The sequence below is a fragment of the Peromyscus eremicus genome, chromosome 17 (genome assembly GCF_949786415.1).
Source record: "Peromyscus eremicus chromosome 17, PerEre_H2_v1, whole genome shotgun sequence".
Taxonomy (NCBI): Eukaryota; Metazoa; Chordata; class Mammalia; order Rodentia; family Cricetidae; genus Peromyscus; species Peromyscus eremicus.
In genome coordinates, this window is record NC_081433.1 from 60,512,256 (window position 1) to 60,534,584 (window position 22,329).

The 22,329-nt window shown below is 59.0% G+C and overlaps 1 protein-coding gene across 1 annotated transcript in view; it reads left to right on the top strand.

The window, feature by feature from the left end:
- Positions 1-812: 812 nt before the first annotated feature.
- The window catches only part of Slc27a1 (solute carrier family 27 member 1), a 21,820-nt gene continuing 303 nt past the window's right edge, over positions 813-22,329 (top strand). The window contains exons 1-10 of the mRNA XM_059244489.1: positions 813-1,062; positions 1,527-1,694; positions 10,257-10,651; positions 10,760-10,921; positions 11,002-11,071; positions 11,495-11,586; positions 11,654-11,763; positions 21,623-21,832; positions 21,958-22,084; positions 22,169-22,326. Coding sequence (XP_059100472.1) covers positions 1,013-1,062; positions 1,527-1,694; positions 10,257-10,651; positions 10,760-10,921; positions 11,002-11,071; positions 11,495-11,586; positions 11,654-11,763; positions 21,623-21,832; positions 21,958-22,084; positions 22,169-22,326 — 1,542 coding nt within the window. The 5' untranslated portion in view covers positions 813-1,012. The remainder of the gene's footprint in view (positions 1,063-1,526; positions 1,695-10,256; positions 10,652-10,759; positions 10,922-11,001; positions 11,072-11,494; positions 11,587-11,653; positions 11,764-21,622; positions 21,833-21,957; positions 22,085-22,168; positions 22,327-22,329) is intronic.

Sequence of the window (22,329 nt, forward strand, 5' to 3'; positions counted from 1 at the left end):
TGGGATGTGGCTTGATAAGGTTTTGGAGCGGGAGAATTGAGGTGTGAGGGCTCCTTATCTCCAAGACTGAGGCCTCTGCAGCCCCCTGGGTGTGAATTTCGACTCCCTGGGAGCCTGGAATGCGGAGAAGCCTGGAGGCTTGGATCTAGGACAAGCTGGATCAAGCAGGCTCCGGCACAGGCGGGCCCTGGGCGGGAGCTGGGCGCCGCGGGCCCTGGGGATGCGGATCTTGGATACCTTTTCGGTTTACGCGCACCAGAGACACGCCCCCTGGAGCCGTGGCCCCGCCCTCAGCACCTGCGTGTTTTTATCGCACGCTGGGACCAGGAGCTACCCCCCCCACTCCTCCCCCGTACTTGGTTGCCGTGGAGACTGGTAGGTAGCCTGGACGGGCCGCTCTAGCTTGCGAGTCTCGTTGGCCACAGGCTCTCTGGCCCGCGCATCCTCTCTATGGTCTAGGCCTCCGGAAGGGGGTCGGCCTGTGCAGAGCAGGGTGAGGGGCTGGGAGCGTTAGGCGGCAGGGGAGAGGGGCTCGGGGCGGAGCTAGGCGCTGGGTGGGTCGCACTGACCGGGTCTTCCGGGGAGCCGTGACTGACAAGGCCTGGAGGCGGCGCGGAAGGCCCAGGTAGAATCTGGGTCCCGAATGTCAGTAGGCTAGGGGCTGTGGGCGGGCCCGCGCCTGTGGGCGGGGCCGTAGGCCTCCCCTGGGGCGGGGCCTGGGCCAGAGTGGGCGCGTGCGTGCTTGGGCGGGGTCACGGGACTCTGCTGAGGGCGGGGCCTGGCTGAGGGCGGGGGCGTTCGCGCCTGTGCGCAGGGGGGCGGAGCCAGGCCTCGTCTGGAGGAGGAGCCTCGGCCAGGTTGCCGGGCTTTGATTTGAGGCTCGCCCTTGTGGGCGGGAATAGCGGCCTCCGCTGGGGGCGTTAGTTAGGTTACCTAGGCGGCCGCTGAAGGAACACTCAGGCTCTGAGGCAGGATAAGCGCAAGCATGTGAATTTTGGGACACAGGAGAGGGATGGGGCGACATGGGGGCGTGGCCTGGACCACTGACTGCAAAGGGTCCAGGTGTGTGCGGGGTACGAAGGAGACCCAGGTTTGGGGGCTGGAGCTTAAGGGTGGAGCTTGGCGGGGGCGGGTCCAGCCACATGGTCAAGGCGTGGGGCGGGGTCTGTCATGGAGGTAGAAATTCTGGGATTGGGGAGGGCCGGAGGGCAATGATTGACAGTGATGTGGCCAATCCCAGACCTTGAGGCGGGGCGGGTTGAGTCAACGGGCTGGGTTTAGGCCGCGCTGGAGCCTGGCCCCGAGGCGGTGGGGCGGGGCCGCGCTGGGGGCGGGGCCGCACCGGGGCCGCGCTGGGGGCGGGGCCGCACCGGGGCCGCGCTGGGGGCGGGGCCAGGTTCTTAGGGAACGCGTTTAGGTTCAGGCAACAGCCTGAGACCCCGTGTGGCCAGGGTCTGCGATGCGGCCTGGGCGGGGCGGGGACTAGGCTGGGGCGGGGTCCGCGGCCTCAGCTGTCTGCTCCGCAGGATGCGGGCTCCCGGAGCGGGAACGGCCTCGGTGGCCTCGCTGGCGCTGCTCTGGCTGCTGGGGCTCCCGTGGACCTGGAGCGCGGCAGCGGCGTTCGGTGTGTACGTGGGCGGCGGCGGCTGGCGCTTCCTGCGTATCGTCTGCAAGACGGCGAGGCGGGACCTCTTGTAAGTAGATGGGGTTGAAAGTCATGGATGCATGGCCCTCGGGCGAGCCGATGTCTTGCAGGGTGGAGTGAGGGTCCCCGTATGGCCTGGGGTTGCTTTATAGGATGGGGCGGGGCCTGGGGTGGAGTGACAGATTGCCCGGCTCTGCCGGGTCCAGCAGGAGACAGCCGAATTGAGCAGAGTACATGATTAGGACTTGGCGGGCTGTTAGGGTGTTAGGTGGCCACCGTTAGAGACTGGGTAATTGGTAGATGTTGAGAGAGCTGGGGGTTCCGGGGGCGCAGTGGAGACTGTGAGAGGCCTCTAGGGGTGACCCACTGTCCAGATTCTTGGAATGAACAGGTTTGGGGTAAAGGAACGTCTTGGGGAGTCCAAAGGACTAAGGGGTCTCTGAAGAGTGTTGGCCCCTGTGTGGAACTTTGGGGTGTTGTTCTAGGTCTGGGGGACTGTCACTGATGTACCAGGGGGTCTCTGGAGGTGAGGTTTCTGGGGAGTCACGGAGTGCAGGGAACCTGGAGGCTTCTGGGATATCTCTCAGGGTTTTGTTGAGGGCAGCTGGGGTTTGTTCAGGGGTAACCTCAGTGTTGCTGGAATTCCAAGTCTCAGGTCAACCCTTGGGGAGCCGTCTGAGTACCTTCATGGGCCTCCTTCAGGGGGGCAGACTGAGTATTGTAAGTGTGAGAAAGCAGGTTTATGGTGGATGGTGTGGAATGGGGCCCTGACAAGCTGACTGGCTCTGAGCCTTCTCTTCTCCACACAGTGGTTCTTGCCTGGTCTCTGCCTCCTGGACTCTGTTTCTGTCTTTCTTCTCTCTAAGTAGTGAGGACCTGCATTTGAAGCCAGTAGTATGGGGTCAGAGAAGACACTGTGAAGGCGGCAGTGGGCTTTGGTTTTGGAGATGGGCTCTCATGTAACCCAGGCTGGCCTTGAACTCCTATCCTCTGCCTTTATCTCCCCAGTGCTGGGGTGACAGCTTGTGCCACCACATCTGGTTGCTGCTGTGTATGCTGAGCAAGTGCTGCCCACTTAGCCCAGGCCACAGTCATTGTTTTACTTTTTGAGATGAGTTCTTATGGAATCCAGCTTCCCACATTTCTTCTTTCTTCTCCCTTTTCTCTTTCTCCCTCCACCCACCCTCTGTCTGTCATTCTTGCCCAGACTGCCCTGGGACTCTGGAGTGGTAGGGTGACGGGTAGGTGGTTATCTCAGAACTGAGTGAGTGGTGCTCAGAAGCACATCAGAAGACCCGAGTCTGGCTTGCTGCCTGTCCCTTCAGTTCCGGCCGCCGCTGCCGTCCTCTGGGCTCTGGAGCTCCTGCTCCCACATACGCGCGTATATGCAAGCAGGTCCTCAGGTGCACACATAGACATAAACCAGTATTTCATTTTTAATGAGCAGAGTGTGGGTGTGCAGTGCACCATGTCACACAGGCAGTCATGGGCAGGTGCCGGCAGTGTGACTCCAAACCTGGCTGGCCACCGGGAGTTGCCTTTGCTTTTAGAATGATCTGTTCTTTTTTGTTGTTGTTTGTGGTTCTCTTTAAGATTTTATTTATTTTATGTGTATTGGTGTTTTATCTGTATGTGTGTCTGTGTGAGGGTATTGGATCCTCTAGAACTGGAGTTATAGACAGTTGTTAGCTGCCATGTGGGTGCTGGGAATTGAACCCGGGTCCTCTGGAAGAGCAGCCAGTGCTCCCAATCACTGAGCCATCTCTCCAGCCCTCTTTGTCTTTGTTTTGATGTTTTTGAAACTGAGACTTACTGGGACCCAGGTTGGCCTTAAACTCCCCATCCCCTGGCCTCGGCCTTCCGGTGCTGGACATTGCTGCCCAGCTGTGCTCAGTTCACCTGCAGCCCAGGAGCACCTGCCAAACCCTGCCAGGGTCTCCCAGGGGGCCTGCTTTTCTGCTGGCTGAGTCCTGGGGCTCCGGATAAAAGAAGCTGAGGCCAGGAGAGGCCCTGGGAAGGGCCAGGCTGGACAGAGATGTCTTTGTGCTCATTGTGGGGGTGGCTTGGGCAGCTGCCAACCTGGGTGCCGGGGGCATGTGGTAGGGACAAAACACCGGATCCCTGCCTGCCGGCGTGGGCCCGCTGGTGGGAGAGGCAAGCTGGAGGGAAGAGCCCTGACAGGCCCACAGTGCTGCTGGAACCTGGCCTGCCTCTGCCTCGCAGCCCCACCGGCTGTGGCCTGGTTCCCATTTGCAACATTCAGAAGAATGGCTTCCTGCCCCCCTAGCCGGTGTCCTCAGCTGACACACCCACATCTTCATGGGTCCTAGGGCAGGTAGTGGAGCTCGAGGCTCAGCCAGTTGGTTATCGGTAGGTGAAGGCATGCACGCTGATGGTGCATTGGTTGGAGGTGGACACCCAGGATCTGACTGTGGACGTCGGCTGGCCCACTTCTCTTATTTCTGGTTTAGATCCTTAGGCAGCATGCTTTCCATGAGGTGCAGGCATTGAGTACCAGCGGAGTGCGGCATCAGCATCTGCACTGTGGTTGGCCCATGGAGGGTCTTGAGGGAGCTTTGTGCAGTTCTGAGTCGTCTGTCCTTCACTTGCTGTGTGACCTCATCTGTGATAACTTACCTCTCTGAGCCATCCACCTATCCATCGAATCCCAGTGTGTGTGTGAAGCCCTGTGGTGTAGGTGTAGACAGAGCTTGGTATATACTAGGTGTTTAATAAACACTGGGACTCGCTTTGTAAGCGCTGGAGCCAGACATCTACTGAGGCCACCCCATTTTCATTTTTTGGTGTGATATTTGGCTTTCTTAGTTACTCTGTTTATTAACGGAGCTGTGTTCTGTTGCAAGAATCTTAGAGAGTCTTATTAATAAAATCAAACCCGGGTCCAGTTATTGGGGTGAAATGCTGGATGATCAGAGAGACAGAACAAGCCACAGCTAACCTCACCTGGCCAACTTCTCAGCTGATCTTGTTTCCTCAGACTGGAAGCCTCTGTGTCCTCATATCCGAATGGCTCTCAGCTGAACTGTGCTGCTAGAAGCCTTAAAGCTTAACCAGCCAAATGCTTCTAGTTTCTGGTCCTCACACCTTATATACCTTTCTGCTTTCTACCACCACTCCCTGGGATTAAAGGCTCGCTTTCTGGGATTAAAGGCGTGTGTCACCAGGCCTGGCCGTTTCCAATGTGGCCTTGAACTCACAGAGATCCAGAGGGATTTCTACCTCTGGAATGCTAGGATTAAAGGTGTGAGTGCCACCATTTTCTAGCCTCTGTATCTAGTGGCTGTTCTGTCTCTGACCCCAGGTAAGTTTATTAGGGTGCACAATATTTTGGGGAACACAATACCACCACATTTCCTCTTTTTTGTCTAAAATTTAAAAAAGATTATAACTAATACTAGAAAAATTATATCCAATAAGTATCTACAATATACACAATCAAGATTACATTAACAATGTCTAGTCCATTAACATTTGACAGATTCAGACAAAAAAATCCATTATATATATAAAACAATGTCCAGTCCAGTAACATCTGATAAACTCAGACCAAAAAATTTTCATTACTTATTTAAAACAAGTAGTACCTTTTTAAAAGTAGATTCCATAATCTCCCTTTTAATCTTATCATATCCATAGTGTTCACTGCTCTCTGTTTATTCTTGTCCTGGGCCATGGCTCCAGGGATCACCCCAGGAACACAAGTTGAGGAATCTGCCTCCACTGACACCCCAGGAGATACAGCCTTGAGCCCCAGACTGTCAGACTTTAACCACAGGATGAACATGGAAAGCCAATTTTAAAATTATTATTTAATTTTTTATTATTTTATTGTTTAAGTATGAGTGTCTCTCTCTCTCTCTCTCTCTCTCTCTCTCTCACACACACACACACACACACACACACACATACACACACACTAATGCACCATGTACATTTCTAGTGTCCACAGAGGCCAGAAGAGAGCATCAGATCTCTTGGAACTTGAATTACAGATGGTTGTGAGCCACCATGTAAGTGCTGGGTACCCCTGAGCTGTCCCCAGCCCCCAATTTCATTTTGAGACAGGGTCTTGCTGTGTAGTTGAGGTGGTCTAGAACCTCTGCCTCTGCCCTTGGGTGCTGGGATGGCAGATGAGCACCATCTACCAAGCTTGGGTCCTTTTTTTTCATCAGCCAGTCAGTGCATACCTTGTGTTTCTCTTTGTTCTCGCCTGATTTATGACACACTGTGATTGACCAGGCCGTGGTGAGCCCAGCTCCCAGGGCAGCCACCGCGTTTGGCAGCTTGTCTGTGTGCAGAAACACCACAGTGTCCTCAAAGATAAGGTGTCTGGGGCTGCTTTCCAGCACATGGTCACCATCCAGGAACCCACAGCTGTAACAGACAAAGCCCTCACGGGCGAACAGGAACGCTGGTGCACAGTGCTGACTGAGCAGGAGCCGAAAGGTGGCGAACTCACGTAACCTCAGGTGGGGACACACACACACACACATGCACAAGTGACTCCAGTTTCTCTTCTGGGTAGGAGAGGTAGATGAGTAGCTCAAGGAGCTTGCCCTCAAACCTGATGACCTGAGTTCAATCCCCAGGACCCTCAAGGTGGAGGCAGAGAACCGGCTCCCGCAAGTTGTCCTCTGATCTTCACATGCACAGTGAATGAATGAATACATTAGTGTAACTTTAAAAAAATGAAAGCTTAAAGTTCTCTTCGCTTTGCAAGCACCCAGAAATGATGATCCTGGGCTCACAGAGGTGTGTTTGTGTGTGTCCCATCAGGTGGCCTCTGAATGACGAGGGTGGAGTATGTCCTGATGAGTTAGATCAGAAAAAACATTGGCTGTTTTACATTTATTGTGTGTGTGTACCCATGTGAGTGCACATGTGCATGTGTGGAAGTCGGAGGACAGTTTGCACACCTTTAATCTGGCCATTCGAGAGGAGGTTCGAGGCCAGCCTGGTCTACATAGCAAGTTCTATGACAGCCAGGGCTACACAGTGAAACACTGTCTGATTTTTTTCTTAATTTAAAGCTTTTTAAACATTATATTAACTTTTTTTGTTGTTATTTTTTTTGAGACAGGGTTTCTCTGTGTAGTTTTGGTGCCGTCCTGGACTAGCTCTGTAGCCCAGGCTGTCCTTGAACTCACAGAGATCCGCCTGCCTCTGCCTCTCGAGTGCTGGAATTAAAGGTGTGCACCACTGCCCGCCAAAATATTCTATTAACATTTTTGAAGCAAGATTTTTGAGGAGACCCTCTGTCCTGTAGCCCAGGCTAGCCTCACAATCACTACGTAGCCCAGTCTGGCTTTGAGTTCATGATCTCCTGCTTTAATGATAACCTGCTCCCTTAGTGGAGACCTTTATCAGTTCTCAGGGTCCCAGCCCCTCTCCTGCTGCACCTCTAAGGTCCCACTTCAAAGTCTTCAGCATAACCTCATGCCTGTCTTGAGCACTGATGACCCGTCCCAACCCTAGGCACACGTGTGTTGTTGTTTGTTTTTGCTCTTTTGGGGGACCCACCACCCAGCTCCCAAATAAATCACCCATAGAGGCTTATTCTTAATTATAAATGTCCGGCCTTAACTTGGCTTGTTTCTTGCCACCTTTACTTAAGTTATCCCATCTATCTTTTGCCTCTGGGCTTTTGCCTTTCTCCCTTTCTGTATACCTTTCATTATTTCCTACTCTGTGGTTGGCTGTGTAGCTGGGTGGCTGGCCCCTGATGTCCTCCTCCTTCTCTTGCTCCTTCTTCTCCCTCCTCCCGGATTTCTCCTTCTCTTCATTCTGTCTGCCAGCCCCGCCTGTCCTTTCTCCGGCCTTGCTGTTGGCTGTTCAGCTCTTTATTAGACCATCGGGTGTTTTAGACAGACACAGTAACGCAGCTTCACAGAGTTACACAAAGGCAACGTGAAAGAGTGCAACACACCTTAAAGTAACATTCCCCAACACATGTGGCTGTGCTTGAACAGCAGCTGTGCCCAAGGGCTGCAGGACCCCTGGCTGACCCCCAGTCCAGGCCCTGGGTACTCCCATCCCTCTGGGATCGTTTGTGGCAGATGCTGAACCGGGAGAGCTGGGCCTTGGGCCTGAGGTCCTCTCCTCAGATCTCTCCTGGCTCCTTGTCACTACCCCACCCTCACCTCCTCTTTGTTATTTTTAATTTTTACTTAATATTTTTTGGTTTTTAGGTATTTTTTACTTGCACAGATGTTTTGCCTGCGTGTGTGTCCCGTGTGCATGCCTGGTGCCTGCAGAAGGCAGAAGAGGTTTTGTGGGGGGCAGGGACTGGAGCTCCGGACGGTGGGAGCCGCCGTGTGGGTGCTGGAGTCAGACACAGGCCCCAGTGCAGCCAGTGCTCTAACCACTGAGAAAACCCAGCCCCCTTTTCTTTTAAAGTTTTGAGACAGAATCCCTCTCTATAGCACTGGTGGACTTCACACTCCCATTCCCCTGCCTCAGACCCCCGGATGCTAGGATGACAAATGACTAGGCTGCCACCATGCCTGGCTCCTTCCCTCCCGTCTCTCCAGGGAGACAGACAAGGATAGGATGAGAAGTGAGTATGCAGTCCAGGGCTCTGGGAGGTCCTGGGTGCCAGGGCAGAGATGCCAAGGCAGGGGCAGTGCCTCTGGGGTCCTGGAGTGTTTGAGCATAGCACAGTTGAACCAAGACCTGAGGGAGAGCATGCCTGGTGCAGCCTGCGCAGAGGACCTGGGGAAGAGGGTGCTGCGTGTGTTCAGGGAGCCCTGTTGTCTGCAGTGACCGTGACGGGAGACGGTTGGGATGGGGACGGCACAGGGCATTTTCCTTTGTCCCCTCGAGTCTCACCCAGGCACGCTGGAGGTGTAGGCATCTAGGGAGAAATGAAGGACTGAGGGCTGGGCCTTGGTGGGTGGAGGACTGACCTAGCATGTCCTGGCTTCCGTCTCTAGCCACATGAACTGGGCGTGATGGCACACATACCTTAGGGCCTCTGCACCAGCTGTGCAGAGGCCACCGTCCCCTCATCCAGCCCACTGTTAAGAGCCCTCATTTTTACCCGTCACCCCCCCATCGCATTCAGTTCTTCCCAGTGCTCGTCGCTGTGGGGATCACCTCGCAGAGGTCTGTGACCCTGGAGGGATGTGGGGACTGCTCTGTCCTCAGAACAGCACTGCTTCAGCTGGCAGCCGAAGAGGGTGGTGGGCAGGTGGGGGGACCTGAAGCGGGAGAGGAGGGTGGATGGATGAGCAAAAGGGCGAATGAGTGGAGGAAGTGGTTCTGTAGCCTGAGGCAGGGTTGCCATGAATTCAAGGCTAGCCTGGGCTGGAGAGATACCAAGTGGGAGTCCAAGGCACTGCAGGTTTGTGTCTCCTCTTGACTGGCCTGTGGTCACCATCTCTGTGTCCTGTGGTGATGGGGTAGGGAACTCAAGGGACATCCCCAGAGAGAGGAACGAGCATGGCATGGGAGACCTTCCTGATAGCCAGGCCTGTCAACCAAGGTACTCCAGAGGGGTGCAGGCTCCAGGCTAGGGGGCAGTAAAAAGAGGGCTGGGGGCGTGGTCAGGGTGGAGCCCCGCCCGCCTAGGATCCCCAGGGAGGGGCTGGGGGCGTGGCTCAGGGGTGGACCTCCTCTCTAGAATCCCCATTGAGGGGCTGGGGGCGTGGTCAGGGTGGAGTCCCGCCTAGAATCCCCAGTGAGGGGCTGGGGGCGTGGTCAGGGTGGAGCCCTGCCTAGAATCCCCAGTGAGGGGCTGGGGGCGTGGCTCAGGGGTGGAGCCCTGGTCTAGAATCCCCAGTGAGGGGCTGGGGGCGTGGCTCAGGGTGGAGCCCCGCCTAGAATCCCCAGTGAGGGGCTGGGGGCGTGGCTCAGGGTGGAGCCCCGCCTAGAATCCCCAGTGAGGGGCTGGGGGCGTGGCTCAGGGGTGGAGCCCTGGTCTAGAATCCCCAGTGAGGGGCTGGGGGCGTGGCTCAGGGGTGGAGCCCCGCCTAGAATCCCCAGTGAGGGGCTGGGGGCGTGGCTCAGGGGTGGAGCCCCGCCTAGAATCCCCAGTGAGGGGCTGGGGGCGTGGCTCAGGGTGGAGCCCCGCCTAGAATCCCCAGTGAGGGGCTGGGGGCGTGGCTCAGGGGTGGAGCCCCGCCTAGAATCCCCAGTGAGGGGCTGGGGGCGTGGCTCAGGGTGGAGCCCCGCCTAGAATCCCCAGTGAGGGGCTGGGGGCGTGGCTCAGGGGTGGAGCCTCTGTCTAGGATCCCCAGTGAGGGGCTGGGGGCGTGGTGGTAGATTGCTTGTTGAACAAGCCTGTTGACCTGGGTTCAACTGTAGCATTACAGAGAACAAACAGGGAATCTGACACCTGATGCTCTGGTCACTAGGCCGTGGGGGAAGACTGCATGGTGACTAACACTCATGTGGTAGACACACTGGCTTTGGGGATTCATAGTTTCCTGGGAGGTTGGTATCATGGTTCTCAGGGTAGGCTGATATCCCTACCCTGAGATATCAGCCAGTAAAGGACTAAGCGTACTGGACCCCCAGCTGTCCTGGGGCCCTGATTGGGGAACCGAGGCTCGAGGCGGCTCTGGGAGTGACCCCGGTCCCTTCTCTGCAGCGGCCTCTCAGTTCTGATTCGTGTGCGGCTGGAGCTGCGGCGCCACAGGCGCGCAGGAGACACGATCCCGCGCATCTTCCAGGCGGTGGCCCAGCGACGGCCCGAGCGCCTCGCGCTGGTGGACGCCAGCAGCGGTGTGTGCTGGACCTTCGCACAGCTGGACACCTACTCCAATGCGGTGGCCAACCTGTTCTGCCAGCTGGGCTTCGCACCAGGCGATGTGGTGGCCGTGTTCCTGGAGGGCCGGCCTGAGTTCGTAGGGTTGTGGCTGGGCCTGGCCAAGGCTGGTGTGGTGGCAGCGCTGCTCAATGTCAACCTGAGGAGGGAGCCCCTGGCTTTCTGCCTGGGCACATCAGCTGCCAAGGCCCTCATTTATGGTGGGGAGATGGCGGCAGGTGAGGCCTGGTGCATACCGGGGGTGTGGGGACCTAGGGACCGTAGGGCTAGGGAGATGCTAGCCAGGGCTGCTTGGTAACGGTGACCCTGAGCCTCTGTCGCCACAGCGGTGGCGGAGGTGAGCGAGCAGCTGGGGAAGAGCCTCCTCAAGTTCTGCTTGGGAGACCTGGGACCCGAGAGCGTCCTGCCCGACACGCAGCTCCTGGACCCCATTCTCGCCGAGGCGCCCACCACACCCCTGGCACAAGCCCCAGGCAAGGGCATGGATGGTAAGTGAAGGGGCTTCTGCCATCTATCCCCTCGGTCCTCAGCTCTCTCTCCCAGTGCCCAACACCCGCTTCTCCTGCAGATCGGCTGTTTTACATCTATACCTCGGGAACCACAGGGCTTCCTAAGGCGGCCATTGTGGTGCACAGCAGGTGAGCAGCGTCCTAAGGCCTCTGTCCCCTCTGACGGAGCCCCACCCTCTCCTGCTCAGTTCCTGCGGCTCCCCATCCCTCCTCCACGCCCTGGCCCTGCACCCTCGAGGGTTGGTTGTTTGTTTTTGGAGTCAGGGTTTCTCTGTGTAGCCCTGGCTGTCCTCAAACTCGCTCTGTAGCCCAGGCTGGCCTCGAACTCACAGAGATGGACCTGCCTCTGCCTCCCGAGTGCTGGGATTAACGGTGTGCGCCACCACTGCACACCGCCCTTGAGGGTTTTCCATCCTAAATCCCGGGTCATGTCATGACTCCGTCCTCTCTGGCCCCCACCTCTGCCTCTGCCCACCATGGTCCTTTAAGTCTCGGATGGCCCCCTCCCCAGAGAGGTCCCCTCAGACTCCGCCAGTGACTCCTCTCCTGCAGGTACTACCGCATCGCAGCCTTCGGGCACCACTCCTACAGCATGCGGCCCGCTGACGTGCTCTACGACTGCCTGCCCCTCTACCACTCGGCAGGTACGCGGGCGCACGCCCCGGGGCGCGGGCGGGCCCCCAGGGACCCTCACAGCCGCCCTTCCTCCAGGGAACATCATGGGTGTGGGACAGTGCGTCATCTACGGGCTGACTGTGGTGCTGCGGAAGAAGTTCTCCGCCAGCCGCTTCTGGGATGACTGTGTCAAGTACAACTGCACGGTAGGTCCCGCCTCCTCCCGGGCCCGCCCACCACCCCAGGGCCACAGCAGGCCTCTGGGCTCAGGCTGGTCAGCGCACGCGCCTCCCTCACAGGTCACCTTCCCTCACAGGCCAGCCTCCTGACTAGACCCCGTCTGGGCTCAGAACCCGGTTCTGGCCCTGCCCCTCCTGCTCTGTCCACTCAGACCCCGCCTTAAACTTCCAGGGCAGATCCCGCCCCTCCGCTCAGCAGGCCCCTTACTAGGTCTCTGCTTGCTTAGCTAACAGTTCCACTCAGTTGGCTCGGCCCTGCCTCTCACTTAGGCCTCAACACTCAGCCCACCGAGGTGCATCCTTCCGGCCAGGTCTTGACACGCCTCAGGCCCTGATACACCAGTGCTGTCCTTTGTGCTCAGTCCCCAGCCCCCTCACAAGGCCATGTTCCACCTGCGCAGGGACGGCTTCTCCCACCCTGATGGTGGAGTCTCTGTCCAGGAGAGGGAGGGGAACCATCCCTGGAGCTTTTAAAGGCTTTCTGTGTAAATTCTTCGTAGTCTCCTACCAGGTCACCAAAGACTTGGCGCCTATTTTACAGTCAGGGAAACTGAGGCTGTGATGCAGCTGGTATGGAGCCAGGTTATCTGATTTTCTCCAGGTGCTGCCTGCACAGTGCTGGGTCCCTCCTGGTGGGGTAGGAGGCCCTGGGTAGGGTTAGCTCTCTGGGCAGGGGAACCCTAGGTGAAGGAGTGAGCTCAGGCAGGGCACTAAAGTGAGTGCAGGGAGCACACACTACATGTGGCCCCTTCACACCACACCCTGAGCCCCTTCACACCACACCACAGACCCTTCACACCACACCCTGAGCCCCTTCACACCACACCCTGAGCCCCTTCACACCACACCCTGAGCCCCTTCACACCACACCCTGAGCCCCTTCACACCACACCCCAGACCCTTCACACCACACCCTGAGCTCCTTCACACCACACCCTGAGCCCCTTCACACCACACCACAGACCCTTCACACCACACCCTGAGCCCCTTCACACCACACCCTGAGCCCCTTCACACCACACCCTGAGCCCCTTCACACCACACCACAGACCCTTCACACCACACCCTCAGACCCTTCACACCACACCCTGAGCTCCTTCACACCACACCCTGAGCCCCTTCACACCACACCACAGACCCTTCACACCACACCCTGAGCCCCTTCACACCACACCCTGAGCCCCTTCACACCACACCCTGAGCCCCTTCACACCACACCCTCAGACCCTTCACACCACACCCTGAGCTCCTTCACACCACACCCTGAGCCCCTTCACACCACACCACAGACCCTTCACACCACACCCTGAGCCCCTTCACACCACACCCTGAGCTCCTTCACACCACACCCTGAGCTCCTTCACACCACACCCTGAGCCCCTTCACACCACACCACAGACTCTTCACACCACACCACAGACCCTTCACACCACCCCCCAGACCCTCACACCACACCCTGAGCCCCTTCACACCACACCCTGAGCCCCTTCACACCACACCACAGACTCTTCACACCACACCCTGAGCCCCTTCACACCACACCCTGAGCCCCTTCACACCACACCACAGACTCTTCACACCACACCCTGAGCCCCTTCACACCACACCCTGAGCTCCTTCACACCACACCCTGAGCCCCTTCACACCACACCACAGACCCTTCACACTACACCCTGAGCTCCTTCACACCACACCACAGACCCTTCACACCACACCCTGAGCTCCTTCACACCACACCCTGAGCCCCTTCACACCACACCCTGAGCCCCTTCACACCACACCACAGACTCTTCACACCACACCCTGAGCCCCTTCACACCACACCCTGAGCCCCTTCACACCACACCCTGAGCCCCTTCACACCACACCCTGAGCCCCTTCACACCACACCACAGACTCTTCACACCACACCCTGAGCCCCTTCACACCACACCACAGACCCTTCACACCACACCCTGAGCCCCTTCACACCACACCCTGAGCTCCTTCACACCACACCACAGACCCTTCACACCATACCCTGAGCTCCTTCACACCACACCCTGAGCCCCTTCACACCACACCACAGACCCTTCACACCACACCCTGAGCCCCTTCACACCACACCCTGAGCTCCTTCACACCACACCCTGAGCTCCTTCACACCACACCCTGAGCCCCTTCACACCACACCACAGACTCTTCACACCACACCCTGAGCCCCTTCACACCACACCACAGACCCTTCACACCACACCCTGAGCCCCTTCACACCACACCACAGACCCTTCACACCATACCCTGAGCTCCTTCACACCACACCCTGAGCCCCTTCACACCACACCACAGACCCTTCACACCATACCCTGAGCTCCTTCACACCACACCACAGACTCTTCACACCACACCCTGAGCCCCTTCACACCACACCACAGACCCTTCACACCACACCCTGAGCTCCTTCACACCACACCACAGACCCTTCACACCATACCCTGAGCTCCTTCACACCACACCCTGAGCCCCTTCACACCACACCACAGACCCTTCACACCATACCCTGAGCTCCTTCACACCACACCACAGACTCTTCACACCACACCCTGAGCCCCTTCACACCACACCACAGACCCTTCACACCACACCCTGAGCTCCTTCACACCACACCACAGACCCTTCACACCACACCCTGAGCCCCTTCACACCACACCCTGAGCTCCTTCACACCACACCCTGAGCCCCTTCACACCACACCCTGAGCCCCTTCACACCACACCCTGAGCTCCTTCACACCACACCCTGAGCCCCTTCACACCACACCCTGAGCTCCTTCACACCACCCCCCCAGACTCTTCACACCACACCCTGAGCTCCTTCACACCACCCCCCAGACTCTTCACACCACACCCTGAGCTCCTTCACACCACCCCCCAGACTCTTCACACCACACCCTGAGCTCCTTCACACCACACCACAGACCCTTCACACCACACCCTGAGCTCCTTCACACCACCCCCCAGACTCTTCACACCACACCCTGAGCCCCTTCACACCACACCCTGAGCTCCTTCACACCACACCCTGAGCCCCTTCACACCACACCACAGACCCTTCACACCACACCCTGAGCCCCTTCACACCACACCCTGAGCTCCTTCACACCACACCCTGAGCTCCTTCACACCACCCCCCAGACTCTTCACACCACACCCTGAGCTCCTTCACACCACACCACAGACCCTTCACACCACCCCCCAGACTCTTCACACCACACCCTGAGCCCCTTCACACCACCCCCCAGACTCTTCACACCACACCCTGAGCCCCTTCACACCACACCCTGAGCTCCTTCACACCACACCACAGACCCTTCACACCACACCCTGAGCCCCTTCACACCACACCACAGACCCTTCACACCACACCACAGACCCTTCACACCACACCCTGAGCTCCTTCACACCACACCCTGAGCTCCTTCACACCACACCACAGACTCTTCACACCACACCCTGAGCTCCTTCACACCACACCCTGAGCTCCTTCACACCACACCCTGAGCCCCTTCACACCACACCCTGAGCCCCTTCACACCACACCCTGAGCCCCTTCACACCACACCCTGAGCCCCTTCACACCACACCACAGACCCTTCACACCACACCCTGAGCCCCTTCACACCACACCACAGACCCTTCACACCACACCCTGAGCTCCTTCACACCACACCCTGAGCCCCTTCACACCACACCCTGAGCCCCTTCACACCACACCACAGACTCTTCACACCACACCCTGAGCTCCTTCACACCACACCCTGAGCTCCTTCACACCACACCCTGAGCCCCTTCACACCACACCACAGACCCTTCACACTACACCCTGAGCTCCTTCACACCACACCACAGACCCTTCACACCACACCCTGAGCTCCTTCACACCACACCCTGAGCCCCTTCACACCACACCACAGACCCTTCACACCACACCACAGACCCTTCACACCACACCCTGAGCTCCTTCACACCACACCCTGAGCTCCTTCACACCACACCCTGAGCCCCTTCACACCACACCCTGAGCCCCTTCACACCACACCCTGAGCCCCTTCACACCACACCCTGAGCTCCTTCACACCACACCCTGAGCCCCTTCACACCACACCACAGACCCTTCACACCACACCACAGACCCTTCACACCACACCCTGAGCTCCTTCACACCACACCCTGAGCCCCTTCACACCACACCCTGAGCCCCTTCACACCACACCACAGACCCTTCACACCACACCACAGACCCTTCACACCACACCCTGAGCTCCTTCACACCACACCCTGAGCTCCTTCACACCACACCCTGAGCCCCTTCACACCACACCCTGAGCCCCTTCACACCACACCACAGACCCTTCACACCACACCACAGACCCTTCACACCACACCACAGACCCTTCACACCACACCCTGAGCTCCTTCACACCACACCCTGAGCTCCTTCACACCACACCCTGAGCTCCTTCACACCACACCACAGACCCTTCACACCACACCCTGAGCCCCTTCACACCACACCACAGACTCTTCACACCACACCCTGAGCTCCTTCACACCACCCCCCAGACCCTTCACACCACCCCCCAGACTCTTCACACCACACCCTGAGCTCCTTCACACCACCCCCCAGACCCTTCACACCACCCCCCAGACTCTTCACACCACACCCTGAGCCCCTTCACACCACACCCTGAGCCCCTTCACACCACACCCTGAGCTCCTTCACACCACACCACAGACTCTTCACACCACACCCTGAGCTCCTTCACACCACACCACAGACCCTTCACACCACACCCTGAGCCCCTTCACACCACACCACAGACTCTTCACACCACACCCTGAGCTCCTTCACACCACACCACAGACTCTTCACACCACACCCTGAGCTCCTTCACACCACACCACAGACCCTTCACACCACACCCTGAGCTCCTTCACACCACACCACAGACTCTTCACACCACACCCTGAGCTCCTTCACACCACACCACAGACCCTTCACACCACACCCTGAGCTCCTTCACACCACACCACAGACTCTTCACACCACACCCTGAGCTCCTTCACACCACACCACAGACCCTTCACACCACACCCTGAGCTCCTTCACACCACACCACAGACTCTTCACACCACACCCTGAGCTCCTTCACACCACACCACAGACTCTTCACACCACCCCCTGAGCTCCTTCACACCACACCACAGACTCTTCACACCACACCCTGAGCCCCTTCACACCACCCCCCAGACTCTTCACACCACACCCTGAGCCCCTTCACACCACACCACAGACCCTTCACACCACACCCTGAGCCCCTTCACACCACACCACAGACTCTTCACACCACACCACAGACCCTTCACACCACACCCTGAGCCCCTTCACACCACACCACAGACTCTTCACACCACACCACAGACCCTTCACACCACACCCTGAGCCCCTTCACACCACACCCTGAGCCCCTTCACACCACACCCTGAGCCCCTTCACACCACACCCTGAGCCCCTTCACACCACACCCTGAGCTCCTTCACACCACACCCTGAGCTCCTTAACACCACACCACAGACCCTTCACACCACACCCTGAGCCCCTTCACACCACACCCTGAGCCCCTTCACACCACACCACAGACCCTTCACACCACACCCTGAGCCCCTTCACACCACACCCTGAGCCCCTTCACACCACACCCTGAGCCCCTTCACACCACACCCTGAGCCCCTTCACACCACACCCTGAGCTCCTTCACACCACACCCTGAGCTCCTTCACACCACACCACAGACCCTTCACACCACACCCTGAGCCCCTTCACACCACACCCTGAGCCCCTTCACACCACACCACAGACCCTTCACACCACACCCTGAGCCCCTTCACACCACACCACAGACCCTTCACACCACACCCTGAGCCCCTTCACACCACACCCTGAGCCCCTTCACACCACACCCTGAGCTCCTTCACACCACACCCTGAGCTCCTTCACACCACACCCTGAGCTCCTTCACACCACCCCCTCCAGACCCTTCACACCACCCCCTGAGCTCCTTAACACCAGGCCCTGGGCTCTTTCCCTGATCCTTGAGACAGGGAACCGGCAGAATTAAGCCCCTGCTCTTCTCCAGCTGAGGTAGGTGCAAGGCTGCTGGCTGAGAAGAGGAAAGAGCTGGGTTTGTCCAGGTTCTGGGGACACTAGCAGTTGACAGGCAGGGCCCAGTGCATCACAGGACTTGTCCGGGTCACACAGCCCTGCACGGCACACTGGAGGCCCCTGTACTCTGCAGACATTGTAGGGTTTACACCCATCTTGGGGAAAACTACTAATGTGACACTTGAAACACTAGAGTCACTTGAGAACAAGCCAGAGGATTCTGGAGCTGGGTGGCAGGTCAGCATACAGCCCAGCCCCCATGTCCGAGGCCCTGGATTCCATCTCCAGCAGTCAGCCCCCTGTACCCTGCTGCTGCTGGTGGCTCCATGTTAGAACTCGGTGGAGGCTCCCAGAGAGAAAGGACTCAACAGTTAAGTGGCAAGCCTCATGCTCTACAACCCTACCTCGGTCCAGTTCCAGAACATTCCATTCCTATCAGCAGACCCCACCTCTCGCCTCCCAGGACCTGGTGGACTTCATGCTGCTAGTTCACACACTACAGGGTTCCTTAGCTGCTGCTTAGGAAGGCATGCTGGCTCCTTTTTGTTTTTCATCCTCTCTACTCTGGAACCCAGGGTGTGGGCGGTGAGGCCACCCCAGCCTGGGATGGTTGCTTCTCTGCCCTTCATTCTGTTCCTGTGGGGCTGGTGGGATGTCAGCATCTACCCTAGCTCACTTTTCTTGTCGGTTGTTGGAGACAGGGTCTCTCTGTATCTATCCCCTGCTGTCCTAGAACTCGCTCTGCAGACCAGGCTGGCCTCTGCCTGCCTTTGGCCATGCCACAGCATGTTGAACCTGTATTGTCAGACTGCCTGTGGTGGGCATCCAGGGTCACAGATGCCGTGGCATCCAGGGTCCCCTTGTCTGGACTCTCAACTGGTTTTTGGGGACTGCTTGCTGTCTTCAGATCCTTCAAAGCCATTTCAGTCCATTTGTGTGTCAGTGAAAAACCCTGTGGGACAGAGGGGTGAGGGACAGCGGGGTGAGGGACAGCGAGGTGAGGGACAGAGGGGTGAGGGACAGCGGGGTGAGGGACAGCGGGGTGAGGGACAGCGGGGTGAGGGACAGAGGGGTGAGGGACAGCGGGGTGAGGGACAGCGGGGTGAGGGACAGCGGGGTGAGGGACAGAGGGGTGAGGGACAGAGGGGTGAGGGACAGCGGGGTGAGGGACAGAGGGGTGAGGGACAGCGGGGTGAGGGACAGCGGGGTGAGGGACAGCGGGGTGAGGGACAGCAAGGTGAGGGACAGCAGGGTGAGGGACAGAGGGGTGAGGGACAGCGGGGTGAGGGACAGCGGGGTGAGGGACAGCAGGGTGAGGGACAGAGGGGTGAGGGACAGCAGGGTGAGGGACAGAGGGGTGAGGAGTAATGTGGTGACTAAGGGCAGAAGGACAGAGCTCTGAAGCTCTGCTCAACCAAAGAGCGGAGACCAGAGGCCGCTGGAAACCCTGCCTCAGGGCTGTCGGCCAAACACCGACAGGTGGGATTTTGCTTAGCTTCTGAGCCAGGGTCTTACTTGGCAGTCAGGATGGCGTGGACCCATGGTCCTCCTGCCTCGGTCTCCTGAGTGCTGGGTGACAGGCGTGTGGCACTGCGTTGAGCAGATGGGGTTTGGAGGGCAGCCCTGGGGATAGGCGGGATTTTAGTGAGTTGAAGACCCCAAAACCCAGACCTGGAGTCTGAGCCCTTCTCAAGGACAGGACAGTTCACAAAATGGAAATGCTGCAGTCAACGCTTCAGGCAGTGTGACCCAGGAGGGCTCCCTCCTCTCTCTGTCTCTGTCTGTCTGTCTGTCTGTCTGTCTGTCTGTCTCACTCACACATTTTCCCTCTCCCTTTCCCTCCTTCTTGGAGACAGACTCATGTACTTGCCAGCCTGGAACTTGCTGTGTAGCCAAGGCTATGAACCCCTTTGGTTAGCCCCTCCCCCCAGGGCTTCCCCTTTTCAGTTGGGAAAAGGCGGGGACACTGCCCCTGTCACTTGGCGGGAGAAAGAGTCCCCTTTCCAACCTTCCAGTAAAAGCTCCAGTGAGCTGGACAGGGAGGCTAAAACCTGTGACCCCAGATTGGAGGCTACACACCTGCCATCCTAGCATTTGGAAGACTGAGGCAGGAGCATCAGGGGCTCTTGGATAGCCTGGGCTACATAAGACACTGTCTCAAAAGCCATACCCGGGTGGGTGGATGCTTGCCTAGCACGCCCACTGCTCTGTGTCTGCCCTGCACCTGAGTTCGAGTCCTCAGTGCTGATTCTCATTGGCCCAGTGCTGCCTGTGTCTCCTGTCACCTAGGTAGCAGCCATGTTACTGTCCAGATGACAGGCGGGGTGTGGCTTCCCGGTCCGTGTGTGAGGTCCTGTGTCTACCCAGCTTGTCTCTGAGCTGGCCATGGCCGGTCCTGTGTTCATCAGCCGTGCAGGGCCCCGGAGCCCACAGGAGCCCTGTGCGGTCCCTGGTGTAGAGACTGGGTGTGGGGGGCGGGGCACCGAGGGTGGAAGGGACAATTTGGGTTCCTTGCAGAAGATGGGAAAGAGGCTCTTTGGCTAGCATGGTTGCTAAATCTGAGTGGGTGACTGCCCCATGCCAACCGTGTCCAGGTGCCTGGGCAGGCTTCCAGTCGAATTCAGCGGCTTACCAGCTCCGTGACTTCCTTGTTATCATCGGCCTCAGTTTGTCCATCTGTAAAATGGCACATGCAGCCATACAAAAGGCCACCCAAGCGGGGAATTACAGGATTAAACAAACGAACAAACCCTGGGCTGGTAGTGCAGTCCTTCAATCCCTGCAAAACGAAACAGAAACAGGCAGATCTCTGTGAGTTCAAGGCTAACCTGATCTACATAGTAAGACCTTATGTAAAGGAAAGAAAAAAAAACAGGGAGGGATTAAAAGAATGTGAGGGTACCCAGGAGCTGGGGGTGACACCCTCAGTCTGTGAGGCAGTGGGCTTTGCGTGCGGCCCCACCCCCAGCGCAGGGTGCCGGAGGACCACGGGACTGCCTGGGGAGAGGAGAGGCTAGCAACGCGGTGCCGCCCGTCCACCCCGTCCACCCGTCCCCCCGTCCACCCGTCCCCACCCCGTCCACCCCGTCCACCCGTCCGTCCACCCCGTCCACCCATCCGTCCATCCCGTCCACCCCGTCCGCCCCGTCCACCCCGTCCACCCCGTCCGCCCCGTCCACCCGTCCCCACCCCGTCCACCCGTCCACCCCGTCCGCCCCGTCCACCCGTCCCCACCCCGTCCACCCGTCCCCACCCCGTCCACCCGTCCCCACCCCGTCCACCCCGTCCACCCGTCCCCACCCCGTCCACCCCGTCCACCCGTCCCCACCCCGTCCACCCCGTCCACCCGTCCCCACCCCGTCCACCCCGTCCCCACCCCGTCCACCCCGTCCACCCGTCCCCACCCCGTCCACCCCGTCCCCACCCCGTCCACCCGTCCCCACCCCGTCCACCCCGTCCCCACCCCCACCCCGTCCACCCGTCCCCACCCCGTCCACCCCGTCCACCCCGTCCCCACCCCGTCCACCCGTCCCCACCCCCGACCTCTTCCGCAGGCCCCGCCGGCCGGCCCCGCCCTCCTCCGAGCCCGCTTCTGATTGGGCGCTCCTGGTGCCCTGCCCCGCAGGTAGTGCAGTACATCGGGGAGATCTGCCGCTACCTGCTGAGACAGCCGGTTCGCGACGTGGAGCGGCGGCACCGAGTGCGCCTGGCCGTGGGGAACGGGCTGCGGCCCGCCATCTGGGAGGAGTTCACGCAGCGCTTCGGCGTGCGGCAGATCGGCGAGTTCTACGGCGCCACCGAGTGCAACTGCAGCATCGCCAACATGGACGGCAAGGTTCGCCGCCGTGGGGTGCGGGCCGGCGCCCGTGGGGCTCCGTGGGGCTCCGTGGGCCTCGGGGCGGCCAGGCCGTGGGCTGCAGGGCCGCGGGCCGCGGGCCGCTCACGCCGTCTCCACCCCAGGTCGGCTCCTGCGGCTTCAACAGCCGCATCCTCACGCACGTGTACCCCATCCGCCTGGTCAAGGTGAATGAGGACACGATGGAGCCGCTGAGAGACGCCCAGGGCCTATGCATCCCGTGCCAGCCTGGTGAGCGTGGCCCCCGCCCCGTGCCTCGGGGAGCCGGGGTCCCCACGGCTCCCACCCCCACTCAGCCCGAGTCGCCCCTTCCAGGGGAGCCCGGACTTCTCGTGGGTCAGATCAACCAGCAGGACCCTCTGCGACGCTTCGACGGCTACGTTAGCGACAGCGCCACCAGCAAGAAGATCGCCCACAGCGTGTTCCGCAAGGGCGACAGTGCCTACCTCTCAGGTGCGGAGCCGCGTGGCCGGGCT